Raw genomic sequence first — 18943 nt, 5'->3', positions numbered from 1 at the left:
ATCTATAATCCGCACCTCAAAGTCACAAACTTACGCATGCGCGTAAAGCCAGTAAAGCGTTTACACATGCACGCTTCCAATAGTGAAGAAAGACAGAGAGGTTATTGAAAACGAAAGAATTTTTTATTCACAAGTTAGTCGGTATTCTCAACACAACAATTACAGGACTTGAACAGTGGAACTTTGTAACTGTACAAGAAATTATGTCTGTTTATAGAATTGAAGAGTATTAGCACAAAAAAAACGAAGCAACTTAAACAACTTACATTGAAAGAAATGTTTAATAAAGTAAACAAATAAATATTAAGTTTTTTTTTGTAAATTTTGATACCCTTTAGATCATAATTGCTCTTATTTCATAAATTACGGTTTCCTATTTTTAATTGTATAATTTCTGCATACCATCTTACCAGATTTAATTGATGATCTATAATCCGGAAAAAACTCCTAATCCAGACTTTGTACTGTATATATATATATATATATATATATATTTGTACTTAAACCATAAAATTCAGTTCAACAGCAATATCATAAAATAATTTTAAAATGAGCATATCTTTAGAATTCTCGATACACAGAGTCGCATGCTGGAGATAATTTTTTTTTTTTTTTCATACAGTGCTGCCATTGCTCGCTTTGAAATGTTGAGTTTGTTAAAGTTAAATTCGTTAAAGTTTTACAAAATCTAAAACAGATAATAAAACAAATTCCAAATTTGTGCTTGCAGATGCCCATTCAGGTGGAAACTTAAGTTATTCAAAATTTAATGGCTCTAGGTATCGCTGTTTTATCACAATGCGAGAAACATACATACATTTATGCAGATTCTTCATTATTTAATTTCTTGAAATATAATACAGAACTCTAATATTTGGTGGCAACAATTTGAAAAAAAGAACTGAAATTTCAACGCAAAATGCTAAAACGAAATTAATAGTATTTCTGGGCAAATTGCCCCTTTGGACTAAAAGACTATAGAAGACGTCTCCTTTTTTAGTTCAAACTTTTCATTGTAGAACTAAGCTGAATACATTGCCAGTTTAACTCACACACTGAAAAACTGAAAAATATATTTTGAAGAAGATTCTGAAACAAACTTAACAAATGCATTAAATAAATAAAAATACGCAGAAATATATCAATGCACTTGAAAACTATTTCTTACATCATGGAAACTGATATATTTCATTATAACCAAAAGCTAAAACTTTATTCAGAATGACTGTGCAAAAAAATATGTAAACAAAAATAAACTGCTGTGATGGATTGCTTTTAACAAATTTATGCAACATCTAACTGCATCTGATCCTGAAATGCTAGACTTCCTTTATTAAAATGACAGAATGCATTCTTTTCATTTGAATTTTTTTATTTTTATTCAAAATCAAATTTATTTACTTATAATTATTTTTTTCATTCTTATTTAAGTCACTTAAAAATCTCCTTCGCATAAAACAAATTCGTTTTACGAAACTGCATTCCTTTTTACCAAATACTGCCCCAGCAATACACAAAACACTTGGACCCAAGAATATCTGCTAATAAAAGATTTGACTATATGTCCAAACTTGTGTTTTCAGTACTTATCAAGTTTATTCAGACATTAATAAGAGACGGCACAGAAAATTTCTTAGTTTATGAAACTCAAGTCTGCTAAACAATTTTAAAATTGGAGACAAATATATATATATATATATATATTAATATGCTAATATTCTGGTAGGTATATAAAATTACAACTTTTTTACCAGTTTGTATAACCAGAAACAGCAATCAGAATATAGCTATGTATACAAACAGTAACAGCTAAACTTTTAAAACTGCACTATTGGTGAAATAGGATAAAATTTTAATAAGTAATGGTAAAATATACAAAACACATATTTTAAGGGTTTCATTTTTAATTGGCTCATATATGAATGACACTTCTCAAACAGAACAATGACTCAAGCATGCAATGGTTGAGCAATAGTTCCCCTTTATAATTTTTGGTAATGTCTATAGCAACGGTGCTCACATTAAGTAACGGTGTATAAGAAGCTATTACTCACACTTCTGAAACGTGGTCTCAGGTTCTGATTTGTTGTTTAAATTAAAATTATATAATATTAAAATTGTTAAATCATTGAAATCATATTTTGATTAAAACAAACCTGAATTCTTATGTTGAAATTATTTTTGGAAAAGCTTAAAAGCTTTTATTTAACAAAATACTTTTAAATACAATGAAAATACAATTAACAATTAGTATAAATAATATTTATTTTTGTAAACTTAATAATGTACCATATAATGCAATAAAATAAAAATATTAAACGGTTAAACATTACTTGAATATTCATATAAAACTCTACAAATGTCTGCACTACATTAAAACCATTCATATAAAATGAAATTTAATAATGTCAATAAAACAGATAAAAAGAGAAGCTACTCTTGATTGCATCATAAAGAATAAAAAAATTGACAAAAAGAAAATATGTTGATATGTTATGGATATGCTAATTTGGCCTTGTTGGCTATAAAAAAATAATAATCCTCTGTGGGCACTTAAAAAGAAAATGGAAGTGCAGAGAAAACTTATCAAACTTTAAAACTGAAAAGCAAGTATGGTTGGCAAAGTTAAATTAAAAAATTATAGCATGTAACCCTATATACCCAATACAATCAGAAAAGAGTAAACACAGAATACTTAAAATTCATCAATAAAATAAAATTGCTTTAGACATATTTTAGCAATGATGCATTCCTTGAACACATACAAATTTCATTTATTATAACACAATATCTTCACCTGAAATATTAGCAAGTATTTAACACTTACCTTACGGTAACTGTCTTCTATAGTGGGATCATATTTTTCTACAAATATGCCCTGCACGAACTGTACTGTCTGAAAGTAGAAAGTTCATTATGCAACCTCAGCTTAAAAAAAATACACATATACATTTGCATGTCTATAAAAGGAACATTTTTTACTTTGTACTTAAAAGATACATAAAAATATGCATTTTTATACGGCCAAATTTAATATCTGAAGAAAAAATAACTAATGAGGAAAAAATTACATAAAAAATTATCTTTAAAACATTTAAATGTAGAGAAAAAGAAATATTATATCTAAACTTGTCGTTACTTTAGTCTAGTTAAAATTATACAATCTCCTTAAAAATGTGACAATTATTAAGTTTATAGTTACACTTGAAAACAGTAACTTAAAAGATAACTAACACAAAATAACACGTAATGTACATAATAAAGAAAAATATTTGTTACCAACATCACAACATTTTTACCAACACAATTAAAAACTACCTCCCTTTTGAGTTACAAAGGTTATTTGAAAATGGCACAAAACATAAGGCTGCCACAAAACTCTGCCTACAGAAGGGATGCCTTCAAGGAGGATTTTCTAAAGGAAAGTTTACTGTCTTCATGTTACATGTATGGAAAAATACCATAGCTAACCTGTTCACCCTGAACTCCAGCTTTATGTTTCCTCTACTAGTAATAACCAGATGACAATTTTTACTGCATCACATGTAGTCATGCATGATAAATGAATGATAAGTTTAATATAAAACTTTATTTGCAATTTACAAAAAATTGAAAATTCAAGGAATTAAGCTTATGTTTCAACTCTATATACTTTTCATACAACCAATTACATTTACAATTTATTTGGCTTATATCTCCTCAATAAAAATATAATTTTGGATAAGTTTTTCTCACACCAACATGTTAAATTCACAGAAGCATATTAAGATTATAATATCAACACGCTAAACATATAAAACGTAAACATATATTAATAAGGAAAACGCTAAACATATATTAATAAGGAAAATCAGTAAAACATCTACACAAGCAGACTCCTTCTACACCTAAAAGAAAACACTGCACTTCTCTTCTTTTCTGGAAAGTTACAGGAAGCCGTAGAACTATCAAATATTTTCTTACCAACCTTCCACTATCAAGCGAGTCTGTTTCTAGGGAACTCGCATCCTTTATTTAATAAGTGCTATAACTTCATATATTGATTTCACTATTAATGTCCTAACCATTACTGAAAAGTCAGCTTCACTTAGTATTTTTCTTTATACATTTTATAAACATGAATGTAAGGTTAGACGAATTTTCAATAAAATTCAATTCTATTTATGCTAAAATGAAATTTTCAATAAAATTCAATTCTATTTATGCTAAAATGAAATTTTCAATAAAATTCGATTCTATTTATGCTAAAAATGAAGTCTATGGAAAATTTTCTTCACTGATGAATTTTTGAAAATGAATTAGAAATGAATTTGAACTAGTGCCTCCTCTAGAAACTAATATTACAGACTTTTAATTTTAATCACAACTTAAAAAATCATTATCACACTCCTTTCCAATGCTTTAATTAAAAAATTGCATTTTAAAACTGATAAACAATTATAAGATAACATCAGTAGCAGGCTAAAAAAACTTTTTGGTTCAGCCAATCAAATATATATAAACAACTTATATTGAAAAACTATTTGGGCCTACATAACATACAACAGGCTAATAATCATTGTTGAAAGACAGTTTCATTATTTTACTAGCATTCTGCATTATTTTACAATCATGCTGAATAAAACTGAATGCATAACATACACCTGATTAAATTTCACATCTCATCATTTCACTACGAAAAAAAATTTACCGAAATGTTAATGATTAAACTTTTTTTTTTTAATTATAGAGTTGAATCTAACATTTTCAGAATTTGGAAAATTAATAAAAAATAAGACTAAAAAAAGCCAAGAACAAAAATCTCAAAAACTGTTACACAAAATGGAATAGAAGCACTTCTCAGCAGGAGTGGATGTGACAGTAAGAACAAAAAGTCCAGCCATAAAACCTTTCAATGCCTTATATTGTCTGGAGCCTAGAAAGCAGAACTGAAACACACAAGAGCACCTTATGTCTAAGAAATCAGGCATTCAAACTGTGATGTAGGCAAAGTGCATAGATTAAAAAAACTAACAGAAGCAATCAGTATATCCTACTAATGAAATGAAATCTAAAGTAATAACTTTCATATACATGAACCCTAGCAATATACTTATAAAATTTTGCATACGATATTTTATAAATACATACTATAACATAGTTAATTGTCTACATACCTCACTTTGTCATTTAGAGCTTCCTTTATGCTGTGTTATCATTGTTCTAGGTGCATGTTAAGTACCATAAGAATTATTCATACTGACCTGAAGGTCTAAGCCACAATCAAAAAAAAAAAAAAAATAATAATGCTATCTTAACATATTAACAAGTCGAACAGATTTACATTTAAATTCTTTATTTTTTTAAGCCACTTATACTATTTCTGCAGCAAAATGTTTCATAGTTCTCTACTTTACATAAACAGAAATCATGCAAAAAGCAAAAGACTTTTGAAGTTTCTCTACTGATACATTGAATATCTAAAAATTCAGTAGATTTTCTCACAGCTCAAAATCCACAGCCTGTAGTTGGTCTACATATGTATGTATCAGCTGAACCTCAGAACTGAAATCATTAGACATTACTAATGTAACAAAAACTAAATATACATCAAAGTAATTAGCTACAATATCACTACAGAAAGATCTCGAATAGTGGTGCAAGATAACACAACATTTGATGTTTATATTTCTGTCATAAAGGCTCATACTGTTTATCTATTATTACCAGTTAAATCAAAAAATTAAAAATGTATTTGTTATGTAAAAACTTGACAGACTTTAGTTCAATAAAAGGTCATGGAAACCATAAAAATAAGTCAATTTACTAAGTACACTTTACCTAAAATGCATTAGCTTTGCTATACAGTATTAAAAAATAACCATAAAATACAACTATATTTTTAAGGATTTCTCCCTCTCCTACAGAAACTGATTATGAGCACTTCTGCACAGTTTTGTAAAATTTTCATTGACTACCTGCCTTTTTATACACATAATAAAAACTAGACCACATAGTACATATTAGTTCCACCAGCAGAGGCTTATCTATCATATTTGGGTGAAGTGTTCAAAGAATTAGAAAAACTGCTTAGGCTATGTAATCACATAAGCCTAAGGTGCATTCTATAAGAACTCTCCTTGACAGAAAATGAGCATGTTACTAATGTGAACTATGATTAGTCAGTTCACCTCCTATTGCATCCATAAGCACAAAGCCAAACAGATTCAGCTCTTTGCAGTTTGAAATGGGTATTAACGCCACACCAGTTTTTATAATTAAAGTTGCATATATGCTTAAAATACTTAGGTAGTATGAAAACAACTTTCCAAAGATTGAGTTGCTTTTAAATAAACAACTGATAATGGCACAGTATTTCAAGGGCTATCTGCCCAGTAGTCGAGTTGCCCTTGACAAGAATTTCCAAATTAATATCAATTTGTTTTTACATTTACACACATAGAAAACCATGAAAACTTTTCAGTCAATGTGAACCACTCTTATGCTTCACAGATTCAGCCACTCATACACTAAAAGGCTTCATGCAAAATGCATAAATAAAAGGGAAGAAATAGCATTTATAAAATGCAACAATACTTCCATACAATTTGTTTGTAATTCTTTGCATCAAGGGAAATAAGTGAGAACTAAATCAAATCAATTTTGCAGAGATCTGTACTAGAGCAAAAAAAATAGTATGAAGTAATGATACCATAATTTTGAAATTATGTTACCCAATGCCCAAGGAAGGAAAAACCAATACTTCCCGTTCAGCCTTATCCCCAACCCCTTTTTTTAATGTAGAGAAAAAAAAAATCTTGTCTTAAAAGTAAACAAAGAATTCCTGTTATAATCTGTGAAAATTTCAAAATTTGCAACCAATACATTTTTAAGATAGTGCAAACAGTAAAATTTTGAGATGTTTGATTTGTTTATTAAAAGAAGATGTATGTGAAAAATTGTTTTAACATTAAATTTAAAGCAGTGTAAACTAAATTTTAAAAACCACTGCTTTACAGTTAAATAAACATTTACACAGACTTAATAAATCTAATTAGGATCATTACCTTCATATCTATCCCCCCAAAGATAATATAATATTTATAATTGATGCAATAACTGAAGGAAATACAGCTAAATGTGAAAGTTCACTCAGATTTAAGGAAGTTTTGCAGCTTACGAGTTTTGTTTGCTCAGAAGAATTAAACTATAGAAAAATCATGACAGTTTAAGCAGTCAAACATACTTTGACAGCTTTTACATAAACCAATGCAAACTATTCTAATCTCAACTTTTAATGCTAGTCAAAGTCGACAGAGAAACTATTGATACACTTACCTAATAAATATAAATTATGATTTTCACTCATTTCAACATTTAAGTATTGACATGCTATATGTGACAATGCATGTTATTTTAAAAAGAAAAAAAGATAAATCCGGATAAAAACGAATATTCTAAATAAAAAAAAAAGCATAAATTTATTCTAATTAACTAAATAACTGAAAAATATGGGCCATTCCTTTATAGACATTGTCTCCATTACCTCCCTTGTTAAGCTAAGTCTATGGTAGAAGGATTTGCGAGTTTGTCAAAATTGCGATATCTGAAGTATATCTCAGTACACCTTCCCTTACACAGTCTTTTACTTATGTGAAGAAATGGATTGTAAATTCAGACATGTTATATTATGGCTGCCTTTCTCCTGTGATTTAGTAACGTGGCTTTTCATGAACAATGACGTAACACTAAATTTTATCAGCATTTACGAAAAACAGCCACAGACTTTAAAAATGCAACTGAAGATGCACAGAATCTTAACAATAGAAAAATTTAAAGTCTGCAGTTGGTGACAAAATTTAAAGATAGTTAAGAATTAACTAGTGCTCTGATTGCCACTCTCCAGAACCATCATCAAAAGCCACTTATTGGAAACCAACTGCAAACATATTTTATCTGGAGATCTTAACATGCACAATATATATTAGCACACAGCCTCTGCTTTTGACCCTAGAATCAAAAGGTACGGCACAAGCATTACACTGTTAATGCAGGTACTGGCCAAGTTAACTGATAAAGCTCTTAAGTTTTTTAAATGATTTTTGAATTTGAGATAAGGCTTCTGAGTAAGACTTTTGACATAAGATTATACGAAATGAAATTTTATGCAAGTTGTTTGATATTCAGTAAAAATATGCTTCTTAAACACGTAAATCATTTTCTTCATCAAAGCAAAAGAATTCCTGTGGAATTACAGCAAATATGCAAAGAAAAATCATACTAAAAGTTTTGTTTTTTTTTTAAACATTGGTTAGAGTTTATTCCTGGGAAGACATCAAACAAGCCACAGTTCATTCATCAAGCACAATTTGAGACGGGACGAAAAGGAAAATGCCTTTTTCATGAAAACTTATTTGCACATTTGTTCCTAATAATTGCAGTTTGATTATTTCTAATTATTGGCACCATCATTGAAAAGCCTTGAAAAAATACTGAAAAGGCAATCTATTATGTTGCCAAAATATATTTAGGTAGCAACCCATAATGTTGCCAAAAAATTTTTATGTGAATGTTCACACGGAGCATACACCAGGTGGCTTTTCACTTCTCTAGTATTACTTCATATTATGAAACCATTCATGAGAATTTTAGAGCTTTAGCATAACAGTGAACTACATACATTGAACTACATTGCAGTTTTCATTGTCTTGGTAAAATCATTGACTTAGCTTTATGTGTGCACACAGTATAATGTAGCTCACTTAAAGACCTAAGTGTGCACTTCTGACTTTTCATCTTGGTTGTTCACTTGCCTTAGTCCCTTGTTATATTTATCTCTTTTTCACAGCTGCATTAAATTGCAGGAATGCAGATTTCTATCAACAAATTAGGTAAATACAGTGCTAGGGTGATTGTAAAAGATGACTAAGTTACATTGCCAGAAGTTGCATGAATGTTGATAAAAATGTATCTTCATGCAAGAATATAATTTTAAACGCGGCTGTACATTGTTGGTTTAAACTATGACCTAAGGAACAAATCCCTGAATTTCTGGATCCTATTTTTTTAATTTTTTGTATGGAACTCGTAGAATTTTTTAGTATTAAACAGGCTATATGTTCACAAAACACACAATAAATCTAAAATAAAATATAATATTTTCTTGTTAATATATTCTACTTATATTAAAGTAGTATGTTCAATTACAGAATTAAAGAATGTAGTGACAAATTTCTAAAGTGTCAAAATGAATTTAAACCTTATAAGTTAACATGTGCTTGATATTTACGCTTTTACATTAATATTTACGATTATACATCTTCAGATATATTACCATTTTATTATTATAAACTAATGGATTTTAAAAATATTTTGCATATTTAGGTTTTATTTTGAAGGTTACTGAAAATTTACAAATGTGACTCATGCCTCCTCACAACATAAGCAGTAAAATTTCCATTTCTTAAAAATCTAAAGGGTAAAAACACAAAAATTACAGAAAATTTGCCTATCAATTCTGAACTCCGATTTCAATTTCTTATTCGCAGTCTGGAAAGTTATATTTCTTATTCTATATTAAAGCTTAAAACAGTAAATATCTTAAATTATAATAAAGAATAGAGTAACTATAGCATGACTGAAAAAAATGCCTACTGTAAATATGAAACTAAAATTTTAGTTAATATTTTTTTAATTTTAATCTTTTCTGTAATTTACTTAAATCTAAATCATTTTTGGAACTCCTTTGAATTACACACGTGGAGATTTAAAGTTCAAACAAACTATATGTTCTTTGAAAAAAATTCACACTTCCATACAAATATTTGTTATGCTTACAAATTAGTAAAAATTGCGGTATAGTAAAACCTCACATTACAAATGGCTCACTTCACAAACAAATTATAAACCAAAAACTGCCTCTGATAATGAACAATGTCAACTTAAGAACACTAAAATCAGCAACATACAATGTTCAAAGATGTTTTAAAGTAACCTGACACAAAATTAACATTCAGGAATGCCTGAAAACATTTTTAACCCCTTAGAAGCAGCATGCGGAGAACGGAGCGTAGTCACGGGACCAGACCCACTGAAATGGATCAGCGCCACCAACCCGCACATTTTCAGCAGTTAAGCCTAATTTTACAAAAAAAATCATATAAAATCAGCATTTTGATATGACTTTAATTTTTGAAGTTGCATATTTAATGTACTTTTTTTTAATGTGTATTAATATAAAGAATATCACATTAATAAATTAAACAGGCAAAATACTAAAATCATAATTATACACACAGAAATAAATGCTTTAAACATGAAAAAAAAGAATTTACAAACACGAAATTAAAAAAAAAAAAAAAAAAAAAAAAAAAGGTAAATAAGAATTACCTGTAGGTAATTAAATTCCAATTTAAAAATTCTGCTGTGCGTGAAATAATTCAAAACAAGGATCGACACACAGTCCTACATTACATATTTTGCACTCAAAATACATTGTTTGCTTTTGCTTTTCCTTGGTTTTAGCGCACACAACGCATCTTCTCCTACCTTTATTACATTCTCCGTCAACGTAAATTTTTGGAAAATGTCTTCCAGTTGGACGGAAAGGTGGAGCATCCAGCGATTTTGGACAAATTTTTAAGCTTTTGAGTAAGGTCTTTTAGCCATGTCTAACGGAATGAAACTGAAAATAACCGCAACACATGTCCCAAAACTTCTTCAAAAGACACCCAGAAATATTTCATCCTCAAACCCTGTGTAACACCAAGTTTATATTAGAAAACTTTGTTTTTCTAAATCGAAAAACTGTGTCCACTATGATGACCAGAAAGTGATCAAGGAAAGACTCCCTCATTGGCGAGATATCCATTACTGATCATGTCAATATATACATTATATATAATTACATGATATGTAAAGTAAATACATAATATATAATGATCATTCAAAGCATTATATATAATGACCAATTAAATCGAGTTAGAAAAACAAAAACACCGACTGTTTCCTGAGAAATGCGAACGAGTAAGACGCATTACGCGCCGAGAAAGCTGATGGTCTTTCTCTTTCCGTAATAATATTGCAATGTTACTTTTTAATTAACCGAGAAAGCTTATGTAAAGTTACGTATATGCGATGCTGGGCTGGTAGGAGCCGAATTGTTGTATCGCGTATGTGGGACACTGGGTTGGTAGGAGTACAGGCCCTGGTCCTGAACGGGTTAATTTTCCATTTTTTTAACATTAACAAAGCCTAAAAGCAAGTAACATAAACAGCATGAATTTGGCCTGAAGATTATTATGGCCAAAATGGGTCCTTAGCAGAAGACATTTACACTTTTTTTAACCTATTATACTGTGTCTACAGAAAAAAAAATGACAAGCTGTGAAGTTAACAATGAAAAAAGAGTAGAAATTACTAGACCTTAAAAAAATGAGTTCAACGAAAAAAATTAAAACTGCAGAACAGCAACAAAAGGTTATTGTGAAAAAAATGCCTTCAGAACTGCAAAATATAAGCAAAAGAGAGGTAAGATGCAGAGTTTTCATACAATGAAGTCACCTGATAAAGCAGTAGCAAATTACAACAAATCACATTGGGCAGAGTCATAGCTAGGGTTTCCAGCCTCTGGGAAAAGCTGAATATTTCACTCCCCCTCCTGTTTGTTAAAAATGGGAAATATTTAATTCTAAAATTTTGTAACATCAGTTTGGCTCCCCGTGGCTGTTGCATCCAGGAAGATGCCCTCCCAGCTCCTCTCTAGCTACACCCCTGACATTGGGCAAATTTTCAGTACAATGAGCAGTATTGAGTGGTACTTAGAGCCAAAGCAATGATAAAAGATGCCTTCCACACACATTTTTATGGAAGGGAATTGTGCATTCAAGCAATAACATCTCAACTATTTTCCATTTATGCATCCACTACTCTTTGTACATGTACAGCAAAATTAAGGATACTTTCCCATTATACGGGCCCCATAACAAAAAACAAAAAAAACTTAAAATGTGTAGCAACATGCCAAAGATATCATCAGTGTGATCAACTAAGTTATTTCAGTTTTATGAGTGAAACTGAGCAAATATTCATGTGTTATGATTTGTAGCCTTTTTTTTAGAACTGCACAACACATAATTTGATAAGATGACGTTCTTCATACACATTATTTGACTACAAGCATTTTTAATGGGGAAGAAGAAAATGGATTTCACAATCTGGGATTTGCTTAAGATGAGAAAGAGGCAGTCAAATTAATACAGGATAAAGGAATTCTTCATAGGTTAATATTTTGTTAAAAATAATCATGAAATGATGTTGTATTTTACCAATTACAATACACCAAAATGGCATTGCGACCTCCAGATCTTGCCGAGAAAAAAATATGTGCCAGATCTCGCACTTGATTTGAAGAATCATGCCTAAATTTCCTTACAACTATAAAATTTATCTACTGTTGGTGACATGAGCTAACCTCAGTTTTGAAATATAAGTTTTGTAATAATTGTTTGAGTTTTGTAATATGCAATTAAAAATGAAACATACAGTCATTGATAGGAGCAATTATATGCAGGAAGTTTATGCTTACACCATTATATAGAAATGAAGTTAAAACTGGGAAAAAATAACACAATCGTAATTATTGACAAAGTCGTTTTTACGAGAAGAAAGAGTAACGGACATGTTCTTCCTCAACAGTGGATTTTTGGAGGCATAGGCCGAGAATAGAAGAACCCTTTTTCGGTACTTTTCTGTTTTGCCGGCGCAAGCGATAAAGTCGCCAACAATGGTACAACCCATGCCAAACGGAATATTCTCCCTGGTAACCTTTTACGCCTCATTTTCAAAACAAGTCGCAGCTTTTTCTTATCAGATTGATTGTTTTTTTCAATACTGGCATATAATTACATAGAATTTTTATCAGATAGTTCAGTTTTATATCTAATGCCTTTTTCGGTAATTAAGACAATTAGGATGCAATCACAGCGCTTACCTGAAGCCGAAAATATAGAAGAAAAGGTAAAGTCAAGGGTTAAATTCATCCATTCTAATGAGAATGCATTAGCGAAGTAAAGCACTACAGTTTTTCATAATTTCTGAGTAAGCTATTCGTACGAATTGAAATATTTCTTGCATTTAAACATGTGTTCCAAATTAAGATTTAACTTGAAATTAATGTAGATAATTACTGAGAGCATAAGATTTTTGTAGAGTAGTTTACGCGAGATGAGATCGCTTGGGGTCACATGATATGAACCGGCGAATCAGTATGTTGAACCATGAAAGCATAGTAAATTCTTAATGTCTTTTTAAAAATTTATTGTCTTTATTTATTGGCTTTTTATAAAAATTTTAAGCGATATTAAGATGTTTATGCCTTCTTTTTTTAAAAGAATTCTTAGAACTAACATTTTTTAAAATATTTTTTATGTGTATACTCTATGTTGTCGCCAATAAAGTCTGCTTGGCGAGATTTGCGCCGGCGAAACGGAAGAGTACCCCTTTTTCTTGTAGATATTTCAGATTGCTTAGCTAAAGTTTTACTTGGTACGACTGAAAAAACAAAATGTCACAGATGGTAGTACAATTTTTTCTGGTTGCTGGAAAGCATACAAAACAGAGGATTTGAAAGAAGCATGATATGATCACATCGCAATACAATTGCGATATCACAGATACAATTGCATAGAACCAAACACTGGATGTCACATGGAAAGAGTTGAAAGACTGTAGGGCAATGCAAAATGGATTCCTAAATGCCAACATGGCACTTTAACGCCACCATCTTGAATCAGACTTACTGGAGTTAATGTGATGACGATTACATCAAAAAATAAAATTTTGCCCAAAATACTGCTTGTGCGCAAGACATCTTTACATTCATGATCCGTCCAAATCTAAATTGTATTTCATTTATAATGTATTTAAAATTTATTTTTACACTAAGATAAAATACGATGCAACTAATATTAATTACTGGTTACAAAATAAAAATGCCCTCTTCATGTCAATCACCAATTACTGAAAACACAACACAAAATAAAGATATGCAAATGATATGAATACAGTCAAAAGTCGTTAATTCGGACACCCATAATCCGGACCTCAAAGCTAAAAACTTTCTGCGCGTGCGCCGCGTTGACTCATGCGCATAGATGTTTACGCGTGCGCGTAAGACCTTTATGACTGCGCATATGCGTGTGTGCAAGTGCAGAACACGTTTTCGCGTGCACGTTTAATGTATAACGGACGGTATAAGCTAAAATTATCTAATTATCTACTTCAGTTAATGTTGATGATTGCGCTGTTCCTTAATCTTCGAACTAGATCTGGCTTATTACTTTTTTCAGACTGTAAGAGCAATTTTATAAAAGTAAACTTGAACTTTCGATTATGTCAAATAGAATTTCTGATGCTGGAGCTCCCAAAGGATCTACAAAACGAAAGTATGTTTCGATGTCCATCAAACAAAAAGTGGAATTGCTGCAAAAAATGGATAAAGACATGAAGAATGTGACAGAGAGGTTAGTGAAAATAAAAAAAATTCGATTGACAAGTTAGTCGGTATTCTCGCACAGCAATTAACAGGACTTGAACAGCGGAACTTTGTAACTGAACAAAAATTATGTCTGTTTATAGAATTAAAGAGAAAGTATTATCATATAAAACGAAGCAACTTAAACAACTTACATTGAAAGAAATGTTTAATAAAGTAAACAAATAAATATTAAGCTTTTTTTTTTGTAAATTTTGATACCCTTTAGATCATAATTGTTCTTTATTTCATAAATTACGGTTTCATATTTACAATTTTAGAATTTCTGCATGCCATCTTACAAGATTTAAACTGATGATCTATAATTCACAAAAATCGATAATCCGGAATCGCCGAAGTCCCGACGAGTCCGGATTAACGACTTTTGACTGTATTACGATAATGAATAGTTAGCTTTCTATCTGCTCATAAAGTATTAGAACAATTATTACTTATATTTGTATTTGTAAAATTATTTATAATTTTTGTTTGCATGATCATGAGAGTGATTTCATTAAAGGAAATAATTTAATGATCATAATATATATCTCATGACCAGATAGATAAAATCAAACTAGACTGTCAAAAAACAAGCAGAATCGATGAAAATGAATTAACTAGACTGTCAAAAAACAAGCAGAATCAACGAAAATGAATTAACTAGACCATTTACATTATTACCACATACATTAAAGCCTATGAACATGGAAAAACGTTTATCTGCATTTTTAATAATTGTACTACACATCTTGTAATAGCAAAATGTAACAAAGAGCTCTTTACATGTACTAAAATACAAGAAGAAACAAAATTCCCCAAAATAAAAAATAAAAAATAAAATTAGTTATTACTAGGTATGATTGACTAACTTTTTTTTCTAATGAAAAAGTTTGGTTTATTTTTTTTTTTAATCTTATAATGGTTATCTGAGAAAGAATCGACATTCTGGAGAGAACTTTCTAAGATTAGTAAAACTAATAAATATTACATCTGCATAAATAAAATAATCAAAAACAGCTCCAAGAAACTAAATTTGCATTTTCTAAAAAAGATCATGTTAGGCAGTTGTTTTACATGCAGAGTGAACCAGTCACGCATTCATAGCCCATAGCAGAGGAATTTTCAGAACTCATGCAAGAGTTCAAAGATCACACAAAAAAGTATTAATTAATGAAACCTAATTTCATTGATTTAAACCTAATTTGGCTAATCTTTATTCTACGGTACTGCCTGGATTTTTTTGTAAAAAAATCAAAAAAAAATCCATGCAGTACATTAAAAAAAAAATCGCCAAATCGGGAAGCCCTCCCCACGAAGTAGAACTCTAATGTTGACAATGTTAGCGAAACTACTGGTTACCATGATGGTATTTAACTTTTAGTTTCCCGATTTTTAAGTGAAACTAGATCGATGTGTACATGGGCCAAGTTTAAGGCAGTGCGTAATGCCTAGTTTGTGCAATTCTCTGATTTTTTTAAGTGAAAATAGACCAATGTGTACATGGACATGAGTTTGTGTACATCTTTGACTTCTTATTTTGTTTTTGTGTAGCAGCCGTCTTGAAATTGTGCCTTCCTGGCGCCGATCTTGGCGTCAAAAAAGAAGCGATTCGCCAAGGGTTACCATACAATAAATTTTTAACCTTAACTCCATGGATCTTTTTCATTGATTTAAATTTTAGTGCTCAATATTCAGTTCATGCACTACAATAAAAAATTTCATATCTTATGTATAAGTTTATGGCATTCAAAGGATTCATATATACACTTTTTCTACTTCACTGTTATAAAACTGCCACAACTTACAAACAGAAAAATAATATTTGACAAATGATAAATACATTAAACCAGTAGAAATTTTATAAAATACTTTGATAAAATCATGAAAATGAATTGTATAAAACAGACACCCAGCAAATAGAAAATACATATATATATAATGTTCAAAACTAATGTCCACTGCTCATATGATGTAGAACACACAATTTTGAAACAAATGCTAAATTTGTAGAACTGCAGAAAAAGAAATTCAAACAATTGGTTTTTTCAGCCATATTGTAACATAGGAACTCAGTTGAATAAAGATCAAATTCAAAAAAGACATATACATTGTTATAAATAAAGTAAAAAAAAAAAAAAAAAGATGGCATGTATGAAAGCGTAATAGAAAGATATCTAAGAGAAACGTTTAATTATTTGCCTCTGCAATCAATTTCTACAATTTTTATCAACTTAATGAAAGACATATTTAATTGCTATTAAATTACATCCTGATCGGCTTTCAAAATATGGCATTATAAAGTATGACATTACTATTACACACAAAAAACAGAAAGCAAACAATTCTTTACAACAGAGAATAAAAAATCTGAGTTTTTCAGGAAAATTTGATCACATGAAGTATTTTTCAAAGAAAATCTCCTTACATATACATACAGATGAAAATAAATAAAACTTTCCACCAAGAAATATTTCAACAAAAGACAAATTTATTATCAATATTAAAAAGCTTCTAGAATTTTCATTTTGCCTTACACAAATCATTCATAGCATACTATATTAAAACATCCCAGCATGCATTATACATGCATAAATTGATATTAAAATTGACAAAACTGTTTAAAATTCTTAAAAGTATAAAAAATTATTGGTACAAAATTTCCACATCATAACGCAAGTTAAATAATTGTATATTTCATAATGAAGCATGCAACATCATTTAAACATATGCTGAGACGTGATATAAACAAACTGATAAGAATCAAAACATAATTTGAATTATTTAACTATCATTAATATTAAAACTCTAAAATTACATATCATAATAGAGGCTGTATTATTGTAACACTAAAGTCATTTGTGCCAAATTGAATATGCATGAACTACTACATTTTTAAATAAAGTAATATTGTGAACACAGGCTTACCAAAGCACTTTTGCCGACACCTCCACTGCCTAATACTACAATTTTGTATTCTCGCATAGTGGGCGTGTTGAAAACTTATTTCAATACCTAAAAAATTAAAAAATTCGCTATATTTCCACATACCATAAAGATTAATTTTAAACTGTAGTGGCACATATAGCATAATACATACATTACCGAAGCTATATAAGCTATGTTAATCAAATTTCATACCTCATAATGCAACTGCAAAATAACACTGCCTTGAGCACTGTAAAAATGCAACTACTAAAGAAAGTTCGTTTAAAAACGGACTTATAATAAGTAGGTGTGGTTCCATGAAAGATGGAAACCACCCCGTATCACACATACATCCTGTGGCATTTTGGAAATGTAATCATCGTTCTCAAACACTTAAGATAACCCACAAGAACATTTATTAATGTGCATATGGTGAATGAATTAAAAATGCAATAACAGGATTAAAATATTATGTGCAATATATTTTGCAAGCTACGTGCAACATGAAGGGTTTTCTTGCTGTTTTAACACAAGAGATAAAAATAGAGGGAACGCAGAATGAAGAAAAATATTACAACATGTTTTTAAGAGACATTATCTACAAATAAGATTAAGTTCATGATACAGACCAAATGACTAGCAGAATTCTTTTTAAAATAAGCTTGAGATGTCAATCATGTGTGTTAGTCAGCTGTAAAAAAATTCCTTTTAGCCGCAAGCATACTTGTAAAGAACAAAGATACGATAATGCTTGAACTAAATGTATAGGAAACAAATCAATTTCAAAATCATAATTAATGCAAACCTGTTTAAATTTCAACTTACCCACAAGAAGAAAAAAATCCTAAAAAAAAGTCAATGCGATAATCAGCCTCACCGTAGATGGGCGATGGCTACTTCACTTCCGTAAATGGTGACGTAACTAGTGATTCCGGATGTGGAAAAATTTGTAACTAACTAAAAATTATAAATTAACTAACTTTCTATATTTACGTACAATAATATATTTTTTAAAAATAGAACATAGATTGTACGATTCAATTTAACATGATTCTTCGCTTCGGCAAATCGGTTTGTAACTGCAACAATTTTATCATAAAACGCAAAGCAAAGAATGAAAGGATTTAAATTATTAATTCAAGTTGTAAAAATGAACAAATATTACACATCATATGTATTTACCGTTATTTGAAGCTTATTCAGCTTACAACCGACCATTATGAATTAAATTATTTGCATTTAATAATAATTATTAATTTTTATTGATGATCAGCTAAGGTAAATTTCTGAAAATATTTAAGTGTTTAGATATAAAACACAAATTGTACTGAAGCAGCAAATAAGAATTTATTTAAAATGTGATAAAATATTCTAATTTAAAATGACAGTTGTATACTTGCATTAAAGGCGGCAGCACTGAATATCCAATTCATTCATTTCTTCTCAGGGGATTTTTAAAAGCTAAAATTTATATTGTTATGATACTAGGGACCCTAATTTCAGTAA

At 29.7% G+C, this 18943-nt stretch overlaps 1 protein-coding gene across 3 annotated transcripts in view; it reads right to left on the bottom strand.

Annotated features, from left to right (window-relative positions):
* Rap1 (RAS oncogene family member Rap1) overlaps positions 1-18401 on the bottom strand; it is a 44124-nt gene extending 25723 nt beyond the window's left edge. Inside the window, exons 1-4 of one of the 3 annotated variants that reach the window (XM_035361647.2) lie at positions 18263-18355; positions 18067-18128; positions 17438-17524; positions 2828-2896 (exon numbers count right to left, since the gene is read on the bottom strand). In XM_035361647.2, coding sequence (XP_035217538.1) covers positions 2828-2896; positions 17438-17494 — 126 coding nt within the window. In that variant the 5' untranslated portion in view covers positions 17495-17524; positions 18067-18128; positions 18263-18355. Of the gene's footprint in view, positions 1-2827; positions 2897-17437; positions 17525-17650; positions 17961-18066; positions 18129-18262 lie in introns of those variants that run through there. The other 2 variants (XM_035361657.2, XM_035361666.2) reach the window with 2 other exon arrangements.
* Positions 18402-18943: the final 542 nt, after the last annotated feature.

This window comes from Stegodyphus dumicola, chromosome 9 (assembly GCF_044657685.1).
Source record: "Stegodyphus dumicola isolate Sdum_Otavi_A_Nest chromosome 9, ASM4465768v1".
NCBI lineage: Eukaryota > Metazoa > Arthropoda > Arachnida > Araneae > Eresidae > Stegodyphus > Stegodyphus dumicola.
Note: the sequence above shows the minus strand (reverse complement) of the source record. Positions and strands in the feature narration are given on the sequence as shown.